The sequence below is a fragment of the Pseudophryne corroboree genome, chromosome 10 (assembly GCF_028390025.1).
Source record: "Pseudophryne corroboree isolate aPseCor3 chromosome 10, aPseCor3.hap2, whole genome shotgun sequence".
Lineage (NCBI taxonomy): Eukaryota > Metazoa > Chordata > Amphibia > Anura > Myobatrachidae > Pseudophryne > Pseudophryne corroboree.
Genome location: NC_086453.1, coordinates 173,841,555 through 173,866,085, shown reverse-complemented (window position 1 = coordinate 173,866,085; position 24,531 = coordinate 173,841,555). Strand labels below are relative to the sequence as shown.

The 24,531-nt window shown below is 42.9% G+C and overlaps 1 protein-coding gene across 1 annotated transcript in view; it reads right to left on the bottom strand.

Annotated features, from left to right (window-relative positions):
• The window catches only part of RIMKLA (ribosomal modification protein rimK like family member A), a 477,074-nt gene that overhangs the window by 95,458 nt on the left and 357,085 nt on the right, over window positions 1–24,531 (bottom strand). Inside the window, exon 3 of the mRNA XM_063942942.1 lies at window positions 7,589–7,675. Coding sequence (XP_063799012.1) covers window positions 7,589–7,675 — 87 coding nt within the window. The remainder of the gene's footprint in view (window positions 1–7,588; window positions 7,676–24,531) is intronic.

Below are 24,531 nucleotides of genomic sequence, written 5' to 3'. Positions count from 1 at the left end.
ATTAGTGATCCAGGTTTTACTGTCCAGTAATTGACTGACCCTGGCTCTCCCTACCTTTTCTGAGCCGCCAATCGCGGCTCACTAGTGGCGTCCCGGCTCTGGTTCCCTCCTGCAATGAGTTGCAGTATCCGTTCGTTTTGAGATCGGCGCTTGGTGATGACGTCAGATCCCGCTTCCGCTACTCCTGCCTCCATCTCTCTCCAACGCGTTTCGGGCCTTCCGCCCTTTGTCAAGGATTGAGATTAGATCAAAGTACTTGTTATTTATTGCTAAAAAACTTTATTGTTCTCTAATTAAAAAACAGGAAGTGGTCTTACGGGGTTACTATTCCAGCGGCAACCACATGCTCCATGTTATCCTATATTATAGGTTATTAATCATTTAATATTTTCAAACAAAAATATAGGTATGGCATTTCAGTTGATAAATATTAATAAATAAAGGTTATATATAAGTATCAATTATAAGAATTTGGTATTTGTTCTAAAAGTTAATTTAAATAGTGTTTACATGTATTAAAATAAAAACATAATTTTTCAGTACAGGTGTCACTTATTATGTCACTAAGAACGAATTAATATCAATTTCTACATTCAAGCCTTGTGGTTGCATCGTTTGCATTAAAAAAATCCATTTTGTTTCCTTTCTTCTTAAGTCCAAACATATATCTCCTTCTCTCCAGTTGTTCCAGATTTTTTGTATCCCCATGAATTTTAACGTGGAGGGATTTCATTGGTGATGGTCTTTGTAGTGCTTTGAAACACTATGGGTTTCCAAACCTCTTTGTATATTATATAGATGTTCGGAAATCCTAATTTTCAATTTCCTTTTGGTTTGACCGATATATTGATATCCGCAGGGGCACTCCAATAGGTAGATCACTCCTTCAGTATCACAAGAAATTTTCTCTTTTACTGTGTATATCTTGTTTGTCATATTTGATTTAAACTCTATAATTGGTTTAGTAGATTTATTTCCGGGAGGCCAATTCCGACGCTTTAAAAGAAATTGTACACAGGAAGATACATTTCTTCAGCAATGTACCAATATGAGGGACCAATTCGTGGAGAAAGGATATGATAAAGGAGAACTAAACAGAGAAATAGAAAAAGTGACAACCATGGACAGAAAGGCCATGCTACAATATAAACATAAATCTAGAGATAACAATTACAGTACAGCATTCATTACACAATTTAACAGTCAGCATTACCAACTGGAAAATATTTTACAAAAACACTGGCCAATTCTATTTCTGGATAAACAACTGGTACCCCACATTAAAGAGAAACCTCAAATCATATATAAAAAAGCTACAAATATAAAGCAACATCTAGTTACAAGTCATCTACAAGACAAATTTCCTCACAGAACAGAAAACAAAGGACAATATTACTGCTTGAACTGTAAAGCCTGCAAAAATATGGGAAATAAATCTACTAAACCAATTATAGAGTTTAAATCAAATATGACAAACAAGATATACACAGTAAAAGAGAAAATTTCTTGTGATACTGAAGGAGTGATCTACCTATTGGAGTGCCCCTGCGGATATCAATATATCGGTCAAACCAAAAGGAAATTGAAAATTAGGATTTCCGAACACCTATATAATATACAAAGAGGTTGGAAACCCATAGTGTTTCAAAGCACTACAAAGACCATCACCAACGAAATCCCTCCACGTTAAAATTCATGGGGATACAAAAAATCTGGAACAACTGGAAAGGAGGAGATATATGTTTGGACTTAAGAAGAAAGGAAACAAAATGGATTTTTTTAATGCAAACGATGCAACCACAAGGCTTGAATGTAGAAATTGATATTAATTATTTCTTAGTGACATAATAAGTGATACCTGTACTGAAATATTATGTTTTTATTTTAATACACGTAAACACTATTTAAATTCACTTTTCGAACAAATACCAAATTCTTATAATTGATACTTATATATAACCTTTATTTATTTATTTTTATCAACTGAAATGCCATACCTATATTTTTGTTTGAAAATATTAATTGATTAATAACCTATAGTATAGGATAACATGGAGCATGTGGTTGCCGCTGGAATAGTAACTTCCCGTATTACCACTTCCTGTTTTTTAATTAGAGAACAATAAAGTTTTTTAGCAATAAATAGGAAGTACTTTGATCTAATCTCAATCCTTGACAAAGGGCGGAAGGCCCGAAACGCGTTAGAGAGACGGAGGCAGGAGTAGCGGAAGCGGGATCTGACGTCATCACCAAGCGCCAATCTCAAAACGAACGGATACCGCAACTCATTGCAGGAGGGAACAAAAGCCGGGACGCCACTAGTGAGCCGCGATTGGCGGCTCACAAAAGGTAGGGAGAGCCAGGGTCAGTCAATTACTAGACAGTAAAACCTGGATCACTAATACGGAACCCCCAGCAATTAAAAAACCTACAAAATACCTCCACATATTACCCAAAGGAGCTGTATTCATTATAACTAACTAACAGTTTTCTTTTTTTAGGTATGTGCATTTTTTAAACAAATTACAAGCGCTTCTATTTTTTAGAGTCAGTATTGTTTATCTTTACAGAAGCTGCTAAAAATCACACAAGCGCAGTGAAAAATATATTTTAATTGTTATTGTTTTTTGTTAACACTGCTGCTATGCATAGGTATATCACCCACCCCAGTAGGGAAAAACTTAGTGATATTTTCATAATAGATAAACCACCTCTAGAAAGTAATGCACAAGAAGAAGGCTTCTGTGCACAATTTTTAAAGTTAGAGAAGGATTATAATCAGGAAATAAAAAATTGGTGGGAAGTTACAACCTTGACAAAATACCTGGAAATGGGCATGATTCCAAGAGGTCTGAGGATGCAGAAAAATCCTACTTTTGATCCAGTGGATCCGGGTTTTTTTACAAAATGGAACCAGATTCTAGACAGATGTTCTAGTAGCCTCATAGCACTCATAATAGAAGATAGAAAGAAAACACTGCAAATTCTGAGTGAAAAAATTCACACAACAGAAAAGAAATTTGAGCCCCTTGGAAACATGCCAGATTATATTAACCTGATGAAAATGACGAATTCCAAAATGGAAAAGTTGGAGGACGACATTATACTACAAAAACAAAGAAAATTTTATAGAGATCATCAGGAGAGGAACCATTTCCCAGAGAATGAACGAAGAAAGAATGGGAATCCCCCACATTCAATAAACCAAAGACCAAGACAAACAGAGTATAATATTCAAAAGGAAACAAGGAAAGAAAAAACACCTTACAGACCACAGCAAAGTAAGAACCAACAAAATGGAAGATATAGAAGAACACTCATACATGAACAACCTAAAACATCCTATCAAAGAAACAACTATCTTCCGTACAATCCAAGAAATTTTCATTATGACCAGAAGAAAAGATTCCCTATAGAGAAAGAATCTTTCAATCAAGGGAGAGAAGACGCTAAAAAAGAAGAAAGGAATGAATATCAGGCACTGATGAAAAATATAGAGACAACAAGAAAAGACAGTACCCCTAATATTAAATATGGAAAAAGGTCACTTGTAGAAGAGGATGAAGAAGAGGATCTGAATAATTTTTTAGGGGAACTTATGGAGGACTCACATCCCCCAGATTGGAAATCAATGGCATGGAAACAACGAACAAAGCGGATGGCCCTATCACCAGGAGAAGGGGGGTCAGGGGAGGGAAAAAGATCAGAAAAAAAAAAATAAGACAAGAAGAGAACAAAAAGAAAAAAGAAGATGGAATATACAACTTGAGTAATAAAGAACTCTCAACTGATCAAATTTCCCTATTACGAAAAGGGTTGAAGTTCTCACCTCATTCCAATGCCGATACATTTGACATATTTATAGATGTCCATAAGTTTGTACGCAAACTATGCATTAGGAAATTTTTCTCTAACAAATTAGAGTCAGTATCCTCAACTGAAACAACAGATATATACCAACACAGTCAATTTAAACCCCCATCCGCATTCTTTCCCTCTCACATAAAAGGTCCGCACATAGAAACGTTCCAAAAATTGGTAGAGAAGGACATTAATGATATAACAGCAAAGACAAAAAAGAAATACAATCTCACAAAGGAAGAAAGCCAAGCACTAAAAGAACTCAAAGGGGACAAATCAATAGTCCTGAAACCGGCGGACAAAGGAGGAGGGGTGGTCATACTAAATAGAGAACAATACCAACAAGAAGTCAATAACCTTTCGTCAGATGAAAGCACCTATAAAGTCCTCCAAGAAGATCCAACAGCAAGATACCAGAGAGAACTGGAAGAACTCCTGGAAGAAGGAATGAATGTCGGGATTCTAACAGAGAAAGAGAAAGATTTTCTATATAATAAATATCCAAAGATTCCGACATTCTACCAACTCCCTAAGCTACATAAAAACCCAACCATTCCACCAGGACGCCCAATTGTTTCAGGAATAGGATCAGTGTCATCAAATGTATCCAAATATGTGGATTTCTTCCTGAAAGATGTTGTCCAAGAACAAAAGAGTTATTTAAAGGACACTATACATGTGCTACAAATATTAGATGAAGTTGAGTGGCAGGATGATTACATCCTATGCACTTGTGACGTCCGCTCGTTATATACTTGCATAGCCCACGACATCGGATGCGATGCAAGTAGATTCTTTCTCTCTAATGGAACACAACTACCAAACGCACAAATCAACTTTCTCATTGGTTGCATAGAGTACATACTGAACAAAAATTATTTTTGGGATCAGGGTGTATTCTATAATCAAACTAAAGGAACTGCTATGGGTTCCTCCTTCGCACCTAGCTACGCTAATTTATTTGTGGCTAGGTGGGAGGAGGAAAAAATTTGGAATGCAAATCCATATGGACAATACATAGTCATATGGAAAAGATATATTAACGATCTGCTAATTATTTGGAATGGTCCTGAACAAATACTTCAAGAATTTCTGGTATATATGAATAATAACACATATGGCCTGGAATTTACTTTTACATACAGTAAACAGATGGTAACGTACTTAGATCTGGAAATCCACATCCACAAAAACAAAATTGTAACAAAGAACCATGTTAAAGAAGTCAGCGGAAACACCATGCTGGATAGGACGAGTAATCATCATAAGAATTGGCTTCGAAACATTCCGGGAGGCCAATTCCGACGCCTTAAAAGAAATTGTACATAGGAAGATACATTTCTTCAGCAAAGTACCAATATGAGGGACCAATTCGTGGAGAAAGGATATGATAAAGGAGAACTAAACAGAGAAATAGAAAAAGTGACAACCATGGACAGAAAGGCCATGCTACAATATAAACATAAATCTAGAGATAACAATTACAGTACAGCATTCATTACACAATTTAACAGTCAGCATTACCAACTGGAAAATATTTTACAAAAACACTGGCCAATTCTACTTCTGGATAAACAACTGGTACCCCACATTAAAGAGAAACCTCAAATCATGTATAAAAAAGCTAAAAATATAAAGCAACATCTAGTTACAAGTCATCTACAAGACGAATTTCCTCACAGAACAGAAAACAAAGGGCATTATTACTGCTTGAACTGTAAAGTCTGCAAAAATATGGGAAATAAATCTACTAAACCAATTATAGAGTTTAAATCAAATATGACAAACAAGATATACACAGTAAAAGAGAAAATTTCTTGTGATACTGAAGGAGTGATCTACCTATTGGAGTGCCCCTGCGGATATCAATATATCGGTCAAACCAAAAGGAAATTGAAAATTAGGATTTCCGAACACCTATATAATATACAAAGAGGTTTGGAAACCCATAGTGTTTCAAAGCACTACAAAGACCATCACCAATGAAATCCCTCCACGTTAAAATTCATGGGGATACAAAAAATCTGGAACAACTGGAGAGGAGGAGATATATGTTTGGACTTAAGAAGAAAGGAAACAAAATGGATTTTTTTAATGCAAACGATGCAACCACAAGGCTTGAATGTAGAAATTGATATTAATTCTTTCTTAGTGACATAATAAGTGATACCTGTACTGAAAAATTATGTTTTTATTTTAATACATGTAAACACTATTTAAATTAACTTTTAGAACAAATACCAAATTCTTATAATTGATACTTATATATAACCTTTATTTATTTATTTTTATCAACTGAAATGCCATACCTATATTTTTGTTTGAAAATATTAAATGATTAATAACCTATAGTCAAGGATAACATGGAGCATGTGGTTGCCGCTGGAATAGTAACTTCCCGTATGACCACTTCCTGTTTTTTAATTAGAGAACAATAAAGTTTTTTTAGCAATAAATAGCAAGTACTTTGATCTAATATCAATCCTTGACAAAGGGCGGAAGGCCCGAAACGCGTTGGAGAGAGACGGAGGCAGGAGTAGCGGAAGCGGGATCTGACGTCATCACCAAGCGCCGATCTCAAAACTAACGGATACCGCAACTCATTGCAGGAGGGAACCAGAGCCGGGACGCCACTAGTGAGCCGCGATTGGCGGCTCACAAAAGGTAGGGAGAGCCAGGGTCAGTCAATTACTGGACAGTAAAACCTGGATCACTAATACGGAACCCCCAGCAATTAAAAAACCTACAAAATACCTCCACATATTACCCAAAGGAGCTGTATTCATTATAACTAACAGTTTTCTTTTTTTAGGTATGAGCATTTTTTAAACAAATTACAAGCGCTTCTATTTTTTAGAGTCAGTATTGTTTATCTTTACAGAAGCTGCTAAAAATCACACAAGCGCAGTGAAAAATATATTTCACAGCCACACAGGATGGAGCCACGCTGGTGTCCGTACTCTTGCTGCCAGCCTCTGGGCTTATGTCAGGAAGCCCCTGCCTCAGTCAGGACACCGGCAACTGCTTCCTCCTCCACTCTGCTCTCCCATCACTGGTGCTCCTTTAGTCACATGGCCACCGGGTCAGGGGATCAGTGCGGTGCCTCATTGCTGCCGTCACCACCCGCATTAAGCCAATAAGCCATGCACTGGCTACAAGTCCCAAAGCACCTGGCACTGCTGCTATGCTTGTAGCTATTTCCCTCTTGCATTCATTGGCACAGACAGCCTCCTCCTCTCCCATCACCCGGTGGATCTCGAAATGACCAACTGCCTCCAGGGAGCCTCTAATATACAGTGAGCTGTCTTAAGGGGAGTTGGAAACTGACCAGCTGCCGCAGGGAGCTCTAGAAGCTTTCCCAGTGACCCAGCACAGCAGCTGCAGTGTACACCACCATAAATCACTGAACTCTCCATACTCCTTGTTTTCACAGAATATGTATTGCAACATATATATCACATTAATTTCATTACTGTTAACATATACAGGGATATATAATACATATTGAATACATTTCTACCTCAAATATATATATATATATTTCATGTATACAATGGGTGCCTTATCAACTGAATAAGGCTACACTATCAATCGCATGTCCTTTCTCTACCAGTATATTTAAGCCACAGCTGCCCCCTTACTAAGCATTTTAGGCAGCTGACAACATGATTCAGCTGAACCACGTCATTGTGGCCCCGCCTCCTACTTCACAAAAATATTTTATTACCTTGATGCCCTCGAGTGTTTTTCACCACAACAGGATATCCCAGAGGTTCTGCTGCATTTATCATTTTTGAAAACTCATCATGCCCACCTGTCAAATAAAGAAATAAATCACAACTTGAGAAATCTACTGATTGCAAGAAAAGTAAAGGCAATTCTCCTAGAAGGGCAATTCCTAACTGCAGTGTGGGTGGGGACATGATATGATGATGTAAGGGGGGTGAGGGAGTCGCAGGTGGGTCAAGGGGGTAACCAGCAGCTTATGCACGGTCACACTCTGTGTATTTTTGAAAAAGTATGGGGAGAGAATTTTTCAGGGACAGAGCGAATTTGGGTGAATTTACCACATCCGCTTTTCAGAAATGAAGCAGAAATATCAACTAACTGCAATGCAGTTTGTGTGTTGCATGTTTCAGATTTAAAAAAAACCCAACAAAAGTGCATATGTGAAAAAATATGCAAACAACACACAAAGCATTGTCCATCCATGGTGTTTACTGGGTCTTGAGTCTAATGTGTTTGCCTCTGTAGCCTACTTTTATTATCTTGACCCTTACCCCTTCTTTTGCAACATATTCACTTACACCATGTATCACACGTGTGCAGGACTGTCAAGAGGAATCCTAAGCCCCGGTACAACAACTTTCTGCCCCGCCCCCTGCATAGGGGTGTGACCACAGTATGTGGTGGGCATGGCCACACCTCTTTGGGGGGTGTCTAGCACATGAGAAGCACCCACTCACAGGAGCATGGCATGTCTCCCACCTAGATCAGTAGAGAGCCTGGCTGTGCCCAGGTACTTTTCAGGGGGCATGGCCTAATTACAGGAGGTATGGGCATGGGCCTCCACTGGGCCCCTCCTTCAGACCTGGGCCCAGGTAATTTGTACCCTCTCCCCCCCTCTCTCGGCGCCACTGCCTGTGTGTATGATATAATAGTATTCCTCCAGTTATCCTGGATGAGCATTTCTATGGCAGACATACATAAGAGGGCTAACGTCTGCAACTTTGAACCTTGTCTACAATACATAAATCTGGAATAGCGTAGATTTGCCAGACTAGCTCATTTCTCCAGATAAAATCGAATTGTAATTTTCTGTCACAAAATGTATTTTGGAGTACATAATAAGGTGTACCTTTCCCATTGTTGTACCACAAATTTGATTTTATGGTGAAACATTATTTTACAAACACCAGATCAATTTTAAAACATGAAATTGATCACATGAAATAAAATCTATTTCTGGTTTACAAATCTGCTTTGTGCCAAGAAACCCAGTTTTTAGCACCAACAATGATATTCAATAATAGAATGAATTTCGTGCATCTGTGGAAATGTTTGTTCTGCAAAATGAATTTGTAACATGGGCCCTCATTCCGAGTTGTTCGCTCGCTAGCTGCTTTTAGCAGCATTGCACATGCTAGGCCGCCGCCCTCTGTGAGTGTATCTTGGATTAGCAGAATAGCGAACGAAAGATTAGCAGAACTGCTAATAAATAATTCTTTGCAGTTTCTGAGTAGCTCCAGCCCTACTCACAGATTGCGATCAGCTCAGTCCGTTTAGTTCCTGGTTTGACGTCACAAACACGCCCTGCGTTCGGCCAGCCACTCCCCTGTTTCTCCAGACACTCCCGCTTTTTTCCCTGACACGCCTGCGTTTTTTAGCACACTCCCGGAAAACACTCAGTTACCACCCAGAAACACCCCTTTCCTGTCAATCACTCACCGATCAGCAGTGCGACTGAAAAGCGCCACAGAATCCACAGCAAAACTGCTAAGTTTTTAGTTAAAAAAGTAAGCGCATGCGCCCTGCGTGCCTTCCGCATGCGCAATTAGCAACAAATCGCAGCATAGCGAAAATTGGCAACGAGCGAACAACTCGGAATGACCCCCATGGAGATATATTTTGTGGCAAAAAAATCAATAGCTTACAGGTTTATATGTAGTTATGTAGACAAAATTACTCATTGATAAATGGCACTCTCTCTAGCGCAGTATAAGGTCATTTGCCTTACATGTCTGTAATGCCCCAGTATTAAAATCCCAGTGTTATACTGCCCAAAATGCCCCAGTATGTATTAATGGCTGTGGTGCCCCAATGTGAAAACCCCGGGGTGATGCTACCCAAGTGCCCTGGTGTTATACATTGGTGACAGTGTGAACTAAGCTGACACGTGGGGCAATTTAAGACACGATCTCACGCGCCAGCACTGGCTGATTCTTGTCTTACCTGCAGAGAACGGACTCGTGGCCCGGGCGGGAGAGATCCGGGTACCTGAGTGGAGGAGATAAGAAGGGGAGCGAAGCGGCGGTTGAGGAGAGCGAGAGCGAGCTGGTGTGACGGAGGAAGAGGAAAGCTCGGAGCGGCGGCTGGAGCTGCGTACCCGGCCGGAAAGGGAGGTAACGCAGAAAGGAGGAGAGACGGAAGGGACCGAGAGGCAGCGGTGGTCAAGACGGAGCGGCGCCGCTGATTTCGAGAGAGAGACAGTGACGGTGTGGCAGTGCTGAGAACCAGCGGTGGGTGGAACTACAGAGGGAGACCCCGCCGCACCCGTTCCAGTATCGGGTACCAGAGGCTGCAAGGTCTGCAGAGGAACCGGCCAACTGTCAGGAGAGGTATTGTAACCGCCCTTCATCACACCACACTGACAAGGCCTAAGGTCCCACAACCCAGTTAACACAAGCAGAGGACAGAGAGCTGAGAAAGTAAGGCAGAAGAGCTATAAGTTAAACATTAATAACGAGGATTAAGCGGAATAGCTTTACGGACACCAGCAGCTGATATAGAGATAAATGCACGATCGGCAGTACACAGGCAGGAAATTGAGACAGCACTAAACAATCATAGCTTGTCTCGGGCCCCGCTACATACTTCATAGGGACTTACAAAGTGTGCATAAGTATTGGAATAATCTGCTAGTAGCTTTCCGTTAATTAAAAGAAGAGATCAGAACAGAGACAGTGGTTCAGTGTATTTATGCCAGGTCGACTAAAAGCACTGCCTAACCTCCCCTAAAGGATTGTGTCATATCTTAGATTCAGATCAGTCGTCAAGAGGTAGTCAACCACCATGTATCCATTTTGACTAAATCAGGATACCCCTCAGTGACGTCAGCTTATCTGTAAGAATCGCAGGATAGAGAATACAGGTCTTCAGAGTCGGAGCGGTCACTGCTGTTACTGTCATTACTCTTACAAGACACCTGTAGAGGAAGGTACCCAACGTGCACCACCGTACAAGTAACGAGCTGAACTGGGGTTGAGGGAAGACTTAGGGAGAAGGTTATATTATTGGCTCAGGACATAACACTGGGTAAAAGAAAAAGGGAAACATTTAGCATAAGATTCTAATCTGTTGTAACAAATTGTTTATTGCTCGTACATAGAGTTTACATTTAAGGTGAAGAATATATTAACCAACAGGTTATTAAAATATTCATTATAGAGTTACTAATATCTTTGCATTGTATAAGGTCATCGTAAGGTTGTGAGTAAGAAGTTAAATCTTATACGGAGGAATTGAACACGTGAAAACAACACCAAGATTTCAAAAGTCTGTTCAAAAATAATAAAATATTTTATTAATTATTCTTAACCAATATCATCCCGTCTTTGGAAAACAGAAGAGATATATTTACATACCTGTGTACTACAAATTGTGGCGTCACGAACAGGATTCCATTGACTGGAGTAGGAATATTCCGAAAAGAAGAATGTCTCATGAACAACAACCATTAGCAGAGACATCCCGCGGCGATGCAGGTGAATCTCCAAGAATGGCACAGTTAAATCCCATTACCTTGCCCTATTATTTTGGAGCACCATGGCTTCCCACGTATTCTGGGGATGCGCTTGGCTTGGATGGGAACAACCTGGCAGAGTTTAAACATAGAATGAAATCTATGTTCCGTCTGTACCCACTTAGTGAACAACAGCAGGTTGAAATTGTGTTGGGACAACTTAAAGAATCCGCTCTCCGGGAAGTTCGATCATGGCCGAAGGAAGAAAGACAGAAGGTAGACCAGATCTTCCAAAGATTAACCACCACCTTCGAGGTGAAAACCATCTCCGACTTAAAAATGAGATTTTATGGCCGAAAACAGTCACCCACCGAGACCTTACGCGACTATGCTCTAAGCTTACAGGAGGCTTTGAAAGCCATTCAGACAGTCGACGATAAAGAAATTCGAAATGTCGATGAAACCCTGGTAACGCAGTTTATAGAGGGAACTAGTGGAGAGGGAACACGGGCGCAGCTGCGCCTGTTAAGACTGCAACAACCGAACCAGTCCTTTCTCGATTTTAAAGAGGCAGCCATCAAGGTAGTTGGGTCTAATCTGGTACCAGAGGTCAGTTTCCCTGAAATGCCTAGCTATCAGGAAGGGCAACCTTCAGCCGGACATTACGTACCAACTGTTCAAAGACTCCATAAGAATTCGGACCTAGCTACCCAGAGCCTCCAAACTCCGGTGACGGATCCCATACAGACGCTTCGGGGTCAAATGGAGGAGTTAGTCGTGGGGATGACGGAGGTGTGCCAAGTGGTGCGGAATTTAGCTAAACAACAGGTACCTGTCCCACAGGGACAACAATGGCCAAGAGAAAGAAGAAGAACTTATAGTGAATGGAGATCCCCACCACAACGTGGGAGAAGATCTACAGATCGATTTGATAACCAGGGGCGACCCATTTGTCGTCATTGTCAAAGACCTGGACATGTGGAGAGGCAATGCGATCAACGAGAGCCTTTAAACTCCAATGCCCCGAGGTTGGAGATCGAGCCTCGGGGAGAATCGGAAGAATAGATCCAAAACCTGATGAATGGTGGCCCCAATACGTTGGTCAGTGTCCCAACATTACAATTTCTATCAATGGGCTAGAAACCACTGCTATGCTAGATACGGGATCGCAAATAACGACGATACAACTTCCTATGTTTCGACAACACTGGGGCAAGGACCAGCTGATAATGCCTCCACCCACATGGTTACAATTGCTGGCTAGCAATGGGCTGGACATTCTTTGTGTAGGTTATTGGGAAGCAGATATACAAATTGGAGAAACATTACTTCCGCAACAGGGATGTCTGATTACTCATACCAACGACCCGAATGCTACGCCCATCATTCTCGGAATGAACATCCTGCAACGATGTCCTGAGGAACTAATTTCCTTGTTGAAAAAGGAACTGTCAAAGATGGTGTCTTTTGAGCAGAGTACGGTGAAGAAAACCATTAAAACTTTGCAATGCCAACAGAAATTTGCAAATTGTGCAGGATACATTGGGAAAGTACGCATCACTGATAGCAAACCCGTTCAAGTACCACCAAACTCCGAAATGATTGTATGGGGTAAAACCCGATGTGGACCAGGAGGTAGGCACTATGAAGCCGTAATCGAACCTTGTGGTATGGGTGGCTGGGAAAACATCGTAGTGGCCCATGCATTGGTCACAGTGGAAAACGGTAGAGTTCCTGTGAGGATTATGAACCCTCACCAACATTCGATTAAGTTATATCGACGCCAACCCATCGCCAAACTATCCTGGACTACTTTTCAAGATATCATTAATAACGAGACAGAAGCGGGCCAAAATACCACTATAGCCACCCAAGAAGGTGAGAGGAAATGGTGGGAAGATATCCACATTGGAGACCAAGATACCTCTTCAGAACAGAGACAAGGAGCGCTCCAAGTGGTCAAAGAAAATGCTAACGTGTTCAGTAAACACTCCACTGATTTTGGAACAGTCACCACTGTTAAACATCACATTAGGACTGGTGCCGAGTTACCCATAAAGGAAAGACATAGGCCATTAGCACCAGCCTTATATCAACCAGTCCGAAAGATGTTGGAGGACATGAAAGCTGCTGGCGTCATCCAGGAAAGTTATAGTCCATGGGCGGCACCAATAGTGTTAGTTAAGAAAAAGAATGGACAGTTACGTTTCTGTGTTGATTATAGGAAGTTAAATAAGATCACCCACAAAGATGCGTATCCAATGCCTAGAATTGAGGAATCACTCACTGCCCTTAAAGCGGCCAGATATTTCTCGACATTGGATCTGACCAGTGGCTACTGGCAGATTATGATGGCGCCTGAAGATAAGGAAAAAACTGCCTTCACTACACCAATGGGGTTGCATGAATTTAATAGGATGCCTTTCGGTCTGTGCAATGCACCCGCGACTTTTCAGAGAGTTATGGAACACTGCCTAGGGCACAGAAACTATGACATGGTCCTATTATATCTTGATGACATAATCATTTTCTCCCAGTCATACACTGAACATCTACAGCATTTGCAAGAAGTATTCCAACAACTTGCTAAACATGGTCTCAAGTTAAATCCGGCCAAATGTCACCTACTAAAACCCAAAGTCAAATACTTAGGACATGTAGTGAGCACGGAAGGAGTGACGCCTGATCCGGAGAAAGTCAAAGCTGTTCAAGATTGGTCCATTCCCCAGACCGTTAAGGAGGTTCGGAGGTTTCTTGGATTTGTGGGGTATTATCGCCGATTTATGAAAGATTTTGCTAAAATCGCGTCTCCATTGCATGAACTTCTTCGCGATGTACCCAAGAATGAGAAGGGAAAGAATCAATTAGTCGTCTGGACGACCCGACAACAACAAGCTTTCGATCAATTAAAAAAATTCTTGACGGAAGCTCCTTTGTTAGCATATCCCGACTACCAGCAGCCCTTCATTTTGTATACCGATGCTAGTAAACAAGGGTTAGGCGCAGTCCTGGCTCAGACGCAGGATGGCACGGAAAAAGTGATAGCTTACGCTAGTCGCGGCCTTCGGAAAACAGAGAGAAATGACGCCAACTATAGCGCTTTCAAATTAGAATTTCTAGCCTTGGTCTGGGCAGTCACGGAAAAGTTTAGAGATTACCTGGCTGTGACTCCGTTTGTGGCATACACAGATTGCAATCCACTTGCGCATCTGGCTACAGCCCGACTGGGGGCATTAGAACAACGCTGGCACTCCCGCTTGGCTAATTACCAGTTTAATATCCGTTACCGACCAGGGAAGAATAATAGCAATGCCGACGCCCTGTCAAGACTACCAACAAAAGAAGAACCGGAAATATTTGATAGGTGGGAGACTGTCGAACTTCCCCCCTTCCAACCATCAGGCCGTCTAGTTACTCAGAACATGAATATGTCCAAAACTGCTCTCGGTAAACAAAAAGAAGAGGCAACACCTATTAAGGATTGGCAACGCTGGCAAGAGGAATGTCCAGTCCTCCAGAAACTGAAGCTAATGCTACAGCAGAATAAAGGGTTAACCAAGCAGGAGCGGCAAGTCAGTGAGCCGGAATTAGTTAAATTGTGGCGACAACGAGATCGCCTGGAACTACAACAAGGACTGATAGTTAGACGAAGTATAGACCCGAAAACTCATCAGATTACGATACAAGTGCTTATTCCCGCAACAAAAGTACAGACTCTTCTACGAGCTTATCACGATCGATCTGGTCATTTTGGGACTCAAAAAACTGAGGCCAATCTAAGGCAACGAGTGTACTGGATTGGGTTACGCCAAGATGTGGAAGAATGGTGTAGAAACTGTACTGCATGCGTTTTGAGGAAACCACCACGGTCCACTGAAAGGGCCTCACTCCATCCAATCCTCAGTAATCAACCATTGGAACTGGTTACTATAGACCATGTGAAGCTGGAAAGAAGCAGAACTGGCTATGAATATGCCATAACTATCGTGGATCATTACACTAAATTCGCTGTTGCCTTACCAGTCAAGGATATGACTGCTAAAACCACTGCAGAGATTTTTTGGCGGGCCTTTGTGCGGCCATACGGGTATCCCACCAAAATCTTGACAGACCAGGGACCAGCTTTCACGTCCAAGTTGTTCCAGGAACTTTGTGAAGTTTATGGGTGTCTTAAACTCAAAACGACAGCATACCATCCCCAAGGAAATGGACTGTGTGAGAGGACTAATCAAACTCTGATCCACATGTTAAGAGCCCTTCCCTCTCAGCAACGAGTAGACTGGCCACTCTTACTCGCCAAACTGGTGTTCATCTATAATAACACGGTTCACAGTTCTACGGGGTACACCCCCTATTATCTACTATTCGGAAGGCAGGGGAAGCTGCCTGTGGATATGGATTTGGAGGTGGAAGTTTGCTCAGAACCATTCCATGAGTCAACTTGGGTAGAGGAACATCAACGCAGGTTAAAATTAGCTCAATGTCTAGTGGACCGAAACATGGAAATAGTACGGAAAAGACAGGAAGACACTTACAATTCTTCAGCCAAAGCAGACATTCTGAGAACGGGAAGCAAAGTATTCCGAAGGAGGAACAAAAGAAATAGCAAACTAGATTACTACTGGGAACCTATTCCCTACATAGTCACTGAGATACCCAATCCTGATATTGCGGTATACCGCATCGTACGAGAAGATGGGCGGCATTCCAGCCTAGTGCATCGGAATCAACTAAAACTGTGCCCAAAAAACTCCATAAATCTTGAAACGGCGGTAGAATCTCAACCAGAGACCCCTTCCCCGGAACTACAAATGAACTTTCTAATGAGTCTGTATTGCCCGACTCTTACCTTCACCCAAGATAGAGTCATGCAAGATACCTCGGGAGTGGTTGAAGAGAATTTCTCGATTACTAACAATATCGAAATTCCAGTATTAAGACGCTCAGAGAGAAGCACTAGAGGGAAACTGCCTTCTAGGTATCAAAAGTAGATTGTAGCAAATGTTATACATTATTGTTGATAGTTTATGATTGTAAGCCGTATGAAAATGTATTAAGAAAAAATGGTTCCGAATTGTACAAAGGGAGTTTTGTCTTAAGTTAACTTGTCTAATACATGGGGACATGTATAATTCAAGTGGGGAAGAATGTAATGCCCTAGTATTAAAATCCCAGTGTTATACTGCCCAAAATGCCCCAGTATGTATTAATGGCTGTGGTGCCCCAATGTGAAAACCCCGGGGTGATGCTACCCAAGTGCCCTGGTGTTATACATTGGTGACAGTGTGAACTAAGCTGACACGTGGGGCAATTTAAGACACGATCTCACGCGCCAGCACTGGCTGATTCTTGTCTTACCTGCAGAGAACGGACTCGTGGCCCGGGCGGGAGAGATCCGGGTACCTGAGTGGAGGAGATAAGAAGGGGAGCGAAGCGGCGGTTGAGGAGAGCGAGAGCGAGCTGGTGTGACGGAGGAAGAGGAAAGCTCGGAGCGGCGGCTGGAGCTGCGTACCCGGCCGGAAAGGGAGGTAACGCAGAAAGGAGGAGAGACGGAAGGGACCGAGAGGCAGCGGTGGTCAAGACGGAGCGGCGCCGCTGATTTCGAGAGAGAGACAGTGACGGTGTGGCAGTGCTGAGAACCAGCGGTGGGTGGAACTACAGAGGGAGACCCCGCCGCACCCGTTCCAGTATCGGGTACCAGAGGCTGCAAGGTCTGCAGAGGAACCGGCCAACTGTCAGGAGAGGTATTGTAACCGCCCTTCATCACACCACACTGACAAGGCCTAAGGTCCCACAACCCAGTTAACACAAGCAGAGGACAGAGAGCTGAGAAAGTAAGGCAGAAGAGCTATAAATTAAACATTAATAACGAGGATTAAGCGGAATAGCTTTACGGACACCAGCAGCTGATATAGAGATAAATGCACGATCGGCAGTACACAGGCAGGAAATTGAGACAGCACTAAACAATCATAGCTTGTCTCGGGCCCCGCTACATACTTCATAGGGACTTACAAAGTGTGCATAAGTATTGGAATAATCTGCTAGTAGCTTTCCGTTAATTAAAAGAAGAGATCAGAACAGAGACAGTGGTTCAGTGTATTTATGCCAGGTCGACTAAAAGCACTGCCTAACCTCCCCTAAAGGATTGTGTCATATCTTAGATTCAGATCAGTCGTCAAGAGGTAGTCAACCACCATGTATCCATTTTGACTAAATCAGGATACCCCTCAGTGACGTCAGCTTATCTGTAAGAATCGCAGGATAGAGAATACAGGTCTTCAGAGTCGGAGCGGTCACTGCTGTTACTGTCATTACTCTTACAAGACACCTGTAGAGGAAGGTACCCAACGTGCACCACCGTACAAGTAACGAGCTGAACTGGGGTTGAGGGAAGACTTAGGGAGAAGGTTATATTATTGGCTCAGGACATAACACTGGGTAAAAGAAAACATTTAGCATAAGATTCTAATCTGTTGTAACAAATTGTTTATTGCTCGTACATAGAGTTTACATTTAAGGTGAAGAATATATTAACCAACAGGTTATTAAAATATTCATTATAGAGTTACTAATATCTTTGCATTGTATAAGGTCATCGTAAGGTTGTGAGTAAGAAGTTAAATCTTATACGGAGGAATTGAACACGTGAAAACAACACCAAGATTTCAAAAGTCTGTTCAAAAATAATAAAATATTTTATTAATTATTCTTAACCAATATCATCCCGTCTTTGGAAAACAGAAGAGATATATTTACATACCTGTGTACTACATGTCCTTGTCATTTTTTTTATTATTTAGGATATTTGCTCCCATGTGTATCGGATGCCAGTGTATGTTTGAGAAAAAGTGAAGATGAGTACAGGAATTTATTTAAGTAAAACTACTTTAGTACAAATATAGATTAAAAATACATCAACAACATGCCAGGTGACACAGATAGAAGATACTTACTCCCCCCTTTGTGTTTCACATGGCCAGGGGCTGGTTGGCAACTTTCAGCCTGGGGGGCAGACTCAAGCACGTGGCCCAGCTTTTCACAGGGAATCTGCAGTCAGGTGGCCCTGGAACACTTAAATTGCACTGGGCCGGGGAGAGGGGGGGGAGGGGGTCTGCAGATGGCATCCTGTCCCCCTGCCCAGCCAGCCCCTACACGAGGCATTGATCACTTGTGGCTTACAATGTCATAACCCCTTTATATCACCACAATAATGTATTTCAATTAATTTGCAACTAATATTTTTTTATAATAATAAAAATGAGAAATACAAATACCAACTTAAAAATATCAATAAGGGGATACACATAATAATTGTTTGTCTAGAATTTGGTAGTCAAAAATTATTTGTTTACAGCCTATGTGCCTATCTATATACCTCATGAGGAGCACATTAAGTATTATTACTACCTCTGTGTTGTTTAACCTCTTTAATGCCAGATACGGACAGGGATGCCATCAGGGGGGAACTGTCGGGATTGGAGTCCCAGGCCCAGACCACAAGGTGGCCAGTATGGCAGTGATGTGGATTGGCACGCACTGTAGGCAGTGGCAGCAGCATTTTGAATTTGGCACCAGCCACGAGTCAATCGGAGCTCGGGGACTGGCAGCCAATAAGGAGCAGCAGTTCCTGACTGGCTGCTGGTCTGCATGCTCTGAATGGCTCGCAGCTGGCTCCAAATTTGAAATGCCACCTGCACTGTCTCTCCACGATATGCCCCCTGTGCTGCGCTTGCGTGCCCCTCTCCTCCACCTTCCCGTGCTGAGCGTGCATGCACACGAGAATGCCAGGGCCGAATTCTGTCCCCAGTCCGTCTCTGGTGATGTGAAATTTTCCAGAGCTTGTTCCTGATAGACAACACCATCTATAGATGGCATTGCCTTCTTTCCTCAGAGTTTCCTTGAGATGGAACACATGAGCAGACCGGTGGCCACGCATGGGCAGTAAGACTCCCATGTCACTGGAGGCCTCTGGTTACAAGAGACAGCTCTTATCGGAAGAGCTGTCCCTTGTGTAATTATTATAGCATTAATATTTATGCTTATAAGTTGTGAAATGTATTGCATTGAAAATGCAATACATGACTGAGAGGCTTGGTCTGCACAAATACACACAGTGATCTAGGCATTCATAGACAAGGACAAGGCTGTTAATGTCACATCAACTCAAATGACTGCAGTCTCAGCTTTTCTTCTTATATCAGGTCCTAAAGTTGTGAGTAGAGCTTTAGATGTCTGTAATGGTGTGGTGAAAGCTGCAATGAAAAGTCAGGGTAACACCAAACAATGTTGTTTTTTTACCTTCATACTTTATTTTTGAACATTTACAGTTTGTGGCCCTCATTCCGAGATGTTCGCTCGCTAGCTGCTTTTAGCAGCCGTGCAAACGCTAAGCCGCCGCCCTCTGGGAGTGTATCTTAGCTTAGCAGAAGTGCGAACGAAAGGATCGCAGCGCTGCTGCAAAAAAAGATTGTGCAGTTTCTGAGCAGCTCCAGACCTACTCCTAGCTTGCGATCACTTAAGTTCAGTCTATTTAGTTCCTGTTTTGACATCACGAACACGCCCTGCATTCGGCCAGCCACGCCTGCGTTTCCACAGACATGCCTGCGTTCCCCCCCCCCCCCGAAAATGGTCAGTTACCTCCCAGAAACACCCACTTCCTGTCAATCACTCTGCGGCCAGCAGTGCAACTGAAAAGCGTCGCTAGACTTTGTGTGAAAGTACTTCGGCTGTTGTGAAAGTAAGTCGCACGTGCGCATTGTGCCGCATATGCATGCGCAGAAGTGCTGCTTTTTAAGCTAATCGCTGCGCTGCGAACGAAAACAGCTAGCGAACAACTCAGAATGACCACCAGTGTCTTAATGGTTCTTAAAATAAATCATGAGGGGGTTGTTTTATTTCATGTCACATTTATATGTTTATTTTTTTATTTCATTGATAGGTTCCTGTTCAAAATGTACCTGGTTGCTGTAAAAGTGCAAAAGGCATCTAACTGAAAGCATAAACCTATTTGAAACTAATTTTGCAATAGAAAACAAGCTCTGCAGCAACTAGGTGCTAGCCAATAAATTCAGAGTCAACCCACTAATGACCATTTTAATTATACTGTAGTTGACTAGTATCCCAGAACCTTTGAAATTAGAGGAGACACAGAAACATAGAGGCCTAGATTTATCAAGCCTTTAAGAGTGATAAATTGCACTGTGATAAAGCACCAGCCAATCAGCTCTTAACTGCCATGTTACAGGCTGTGTTTGAAAATTAACAGTTAGGAGCTGATTGGTTGGTGCTTAATCACCATGGAATTATCACTCCCCAAGGTTTGATAAATCTGGGCCAGAATGTGATGGCAAAGAAGTACCGCTTTGCCCACATAGTCTTCCCATGTACACACACACTGGGGTTATTTTATTTTTGAGGGGGAGCTTATTAACTTACCAGTATATTTTTAGATTTTGGGTGGAAACCAGAGTACCCGGAGAAATCTCACGCAAGCATGATGAGAATATACAAACTCTGCACAGTGAGAGCTATGGTGAGAATCAAACCCATGACCACAGTGCTGTGAGGCAGAAATGTTAACCATTACACCATCTGTGAGACCTCCTGAGAAAGCAGGCAGCTTTCCAGACTGTTTATCTGCTGTAAGGAGGGCCGAGACAAGAAGTGAATTGCATCTTCAAGCCACCGTATCAGTCTATTTACAGTGATAACACCCTTTTTTGCTGGCAATATTAGAGCAGCGGGTGAATAGATGCCGCATGCAGCATCCAAATTGTGCCGAGAGTTTGTAGAGGCCGAGCAGCTTGTGGGGCACATGAGTACACTCCTGTGATGCAAAGTTACTGCCTCATGACCTGCGGTTATGCCCATTTTCTGCACACAAAAGCCAGGGTTCAGGGTACCCGTTCCCCAATGTTGGAAGGTATGGCGGCAACAATTTGAGGAGAGCGGCTGTGTGTCATGAGGCATTGCATTGCCAGGGCCCTATTACGGTCAAATATCATTACAAGGCTTTCACAGCAAAGTACCAGAGTCTGCACAGCACCAACAAAACTAGAAGAATGTAAACATCACTGTCTTCAAGTTTTCTGCCACTAGTTGCAGCACCATATTGGCATAAGTACATCAGTAAGGTAGTGCAGGAAAAGCTTGGAAGGATGGGGGCTTCAGTCCCAAAGTGCTCTTAAGAACAATTTTTTTTCTGGTGGGAAGTGGTGTATAATAACAGAATTACGCTGGGAGGATGGCTGCATTCCTGGCTCCAGCTGTAAATGGACGGATGCCACATATAAACAAAAGGGTGCTATGTGTAAGCTGAACAAGTCCTCTCAGCTGTAAGAATTGAAGAATTTATGGTTAAATCACCTACATAAAACTGAAGAAGCCTTCATGGCAGGCAGAACAAGTGCTTTAGGAATAGGAGAATTTATAGTAGCCTTGCCTACTGCTTCCTCATCCTGCGATCATTTAACTGCAAAAACAAAGCTGTGACCAGTTTTGCTCAATACACTTCACTGAGTTATTTTAATGAATTAACTCAAGTGTGTACTATAAGTGTGTGCGTGTACATGTGCTTAGGGCAGACTACATGGGCCACGTGGTTCTTATATCCAATTAAGAATCCAATTCAAACTTCTCACACTCACTTACAAAGCCCTCACCCACTCCTCTCCCATTTACTAGAGATGAGCGCCTGAAATTTTTCGGGTTTTGTGTTTTGGTTTTGGGTTCGGTTCCGCGGCCGTGTTTTGGGTTCAACCGCGTTTTGGCAAAACCTCACCGAATTTTTTTTGTCGGATTCGGGTGTGTTTTGGATTCGGGTGTTTTTTTCAAAAAACCCTAAAAAACAGCTTAAATCATAGAATTTGGGGGTCATTTTGATCCCATATTATTATTAACCTCAAAAACCATAATTTCCACTCATTTTCAGTCTATTCTGAATACCTCACACCTCACAATATTATTTTTAGTCCTAAAATTTGCACCGAGGTCGCTGGATGACTAAGCTAAGCGACCCTAGTGGCCGACACAAACACCTGGCCCATCTAGGAGTGGCACTGCAGTGTCACGCAGGATGTCCCTTCCAAAAAACCCTCCCCAAACAGCACATGACGCAAAGAAAAAAAGAGGCGCAATGAGGTAGCTGACTGTGTGAGTAAGATAAGCGACCCTAGTGGCCGACACAAACACCGGGCCCATTTAGGAGTGGCACTGCAGTGTCACGCAGGATGTCCCTTCCAAAAAACCCTCCCCAAACAGCACATGACGCAAAGAAAAAAAGAGGCGCAATGAGGTAGCTGACTGTGTGAGTAAGATAAGCGACCCTAGTGGCCGACACAAACACCGGGCCCATTTAGGAGTGGCACTGCAGTGTCACGCAGGATGTCCCTTCCAAAAAACCCTCCCCAAACAGCACATGACGCAAAGAAAAAAAGAGGCGCAATGAGGTAGCTGACTGTGTGAGTAAGATAAGCGACCCTAGTGGCCGACACAAACACCGGGCCCATTTAGGAGTGGCACTGCAGTGTCACGCAGGATGTCCCTTCCAAAAAACCCTCCCCAAACAGCACATGACGCAAAGAAAAAAAGAGGCGCAATGAGGTAGCTGACTGTGTGAGTAAGATAAGCGACCCTAGTGGCCGACACAAACACCGGGCCCATTTAGGAGTGGCACTGCAGTGTCACGCAGGATGTCCCTTCCAAAAAACCCTCCCCAATCAGCACATGACGCAAAGAAAAAAAGAGGCGCAATGAGGTAGCTGTGTGAGTAAGATTAGCGACCCTAGTGGCCGACACAAACACCGGGCCCATTTAGGAGTGGCACTGCAGTGTCACGCAGGATGTCCCTTCTAAAAAACCCTCCCCAATCAGCACATGACGCAAAGAAAAAAAGAGGCGCAATGAGGTAGCTGTGTGAGTAAGATTAGCGACCCTAGTGGCCGACACAAACACCGGGCCCATTTAGGAGTGGCACTGCAGTGTCACGCAGGATGTCCCTTCCAAAAAACCCTCCCCAATCAGCACATGACGCAAAGAAAAAAAGAGGCGCAATGAGGTAGCTGTGTGAGTAAGATTAGCGACCCTAGTGGCCGACACAAACACCGGGCCCATTTAGGAGTGGCACTGCAGTGTCACGCAGGATGTCCCTTCCAAAAAACCCTCCCCAATCAGCACATGACGCAAAGAAAAAAAGAGGCGCAATGAGGTAGCTGTGTGAGTAAGATTAGCGACCCTAGTGGCCGACACAAACACCGGGCCCATTTAGGAGTGGCACTGCAGTGTCACGCAGGATGTCCCTTCCAAAAAACCCTCCCCAATCAGCACATGACGCAAAGAAAAAAAGAGGCGCAATGAGGTAGCTGTGTGAGTAAGATTAGCGACCCTAGTGGCCGACACAAACACCGGGCCCATTTAGGAGTGGCACTGCAATGTCACGCAGGATGTCCCTTCCAAAAAACCCTCCCCAAACAGCACATGACGCAAAGAAAAATAAAAGAAAAAAGAGGTGCAAGATGGAATTGTCCTTGGGCCCTCCCACCCACCCTTATGTTGTATAAACAGGACATGCACACTTTAACCAACCCATCATTTCAGTGACAGGGTCTGCCACACGACTGTGACTGAAATGACGGGATGGTTTGGACCCCCACCAAAAAAGAAGCAATTAATCTCTCCTTGCACAAACTGGCTCTACAGAGGCAAGATGTCCACCTCATCATCATCCTCTGATATATCACCGTGTACATCCCCCTCCTCACAGATTATCAATTCGTCCCCACTGGAATCCACCATCTCAGCTCCCTGTGTACTTTGTGGAGGCAATTGCTGCTGGTCAATGTCTCCGCGGAGGAATTGATTATAATTCATTTTAATGAACATCATCTTCTCCACATTTTCTGGATGTAACCTCGTACGCCGATTGCTGACAAGGTGAGCGGCGGCACTAAACACTCTTTCGGAGTACACACTTGTGGGAGGGCAACTTAGGTAGAATAAAGCCAGTTTGTGCAAGGGCCTCCAAATTGCCTCTTTTTCCTGCCAGTATAAGTACGGACTGTGTGACGTGCCTACTTGGATGCGGTCACTCATATAATCCTCCACCATTCTTTCAATGGGGAGAGAATCATATGCAGTGCCAGTAGACGACATGTCCGTATCCGTAATCGTTGTCAGGTCCTTCAGTCCGGACCAGATGTCAGCATCAG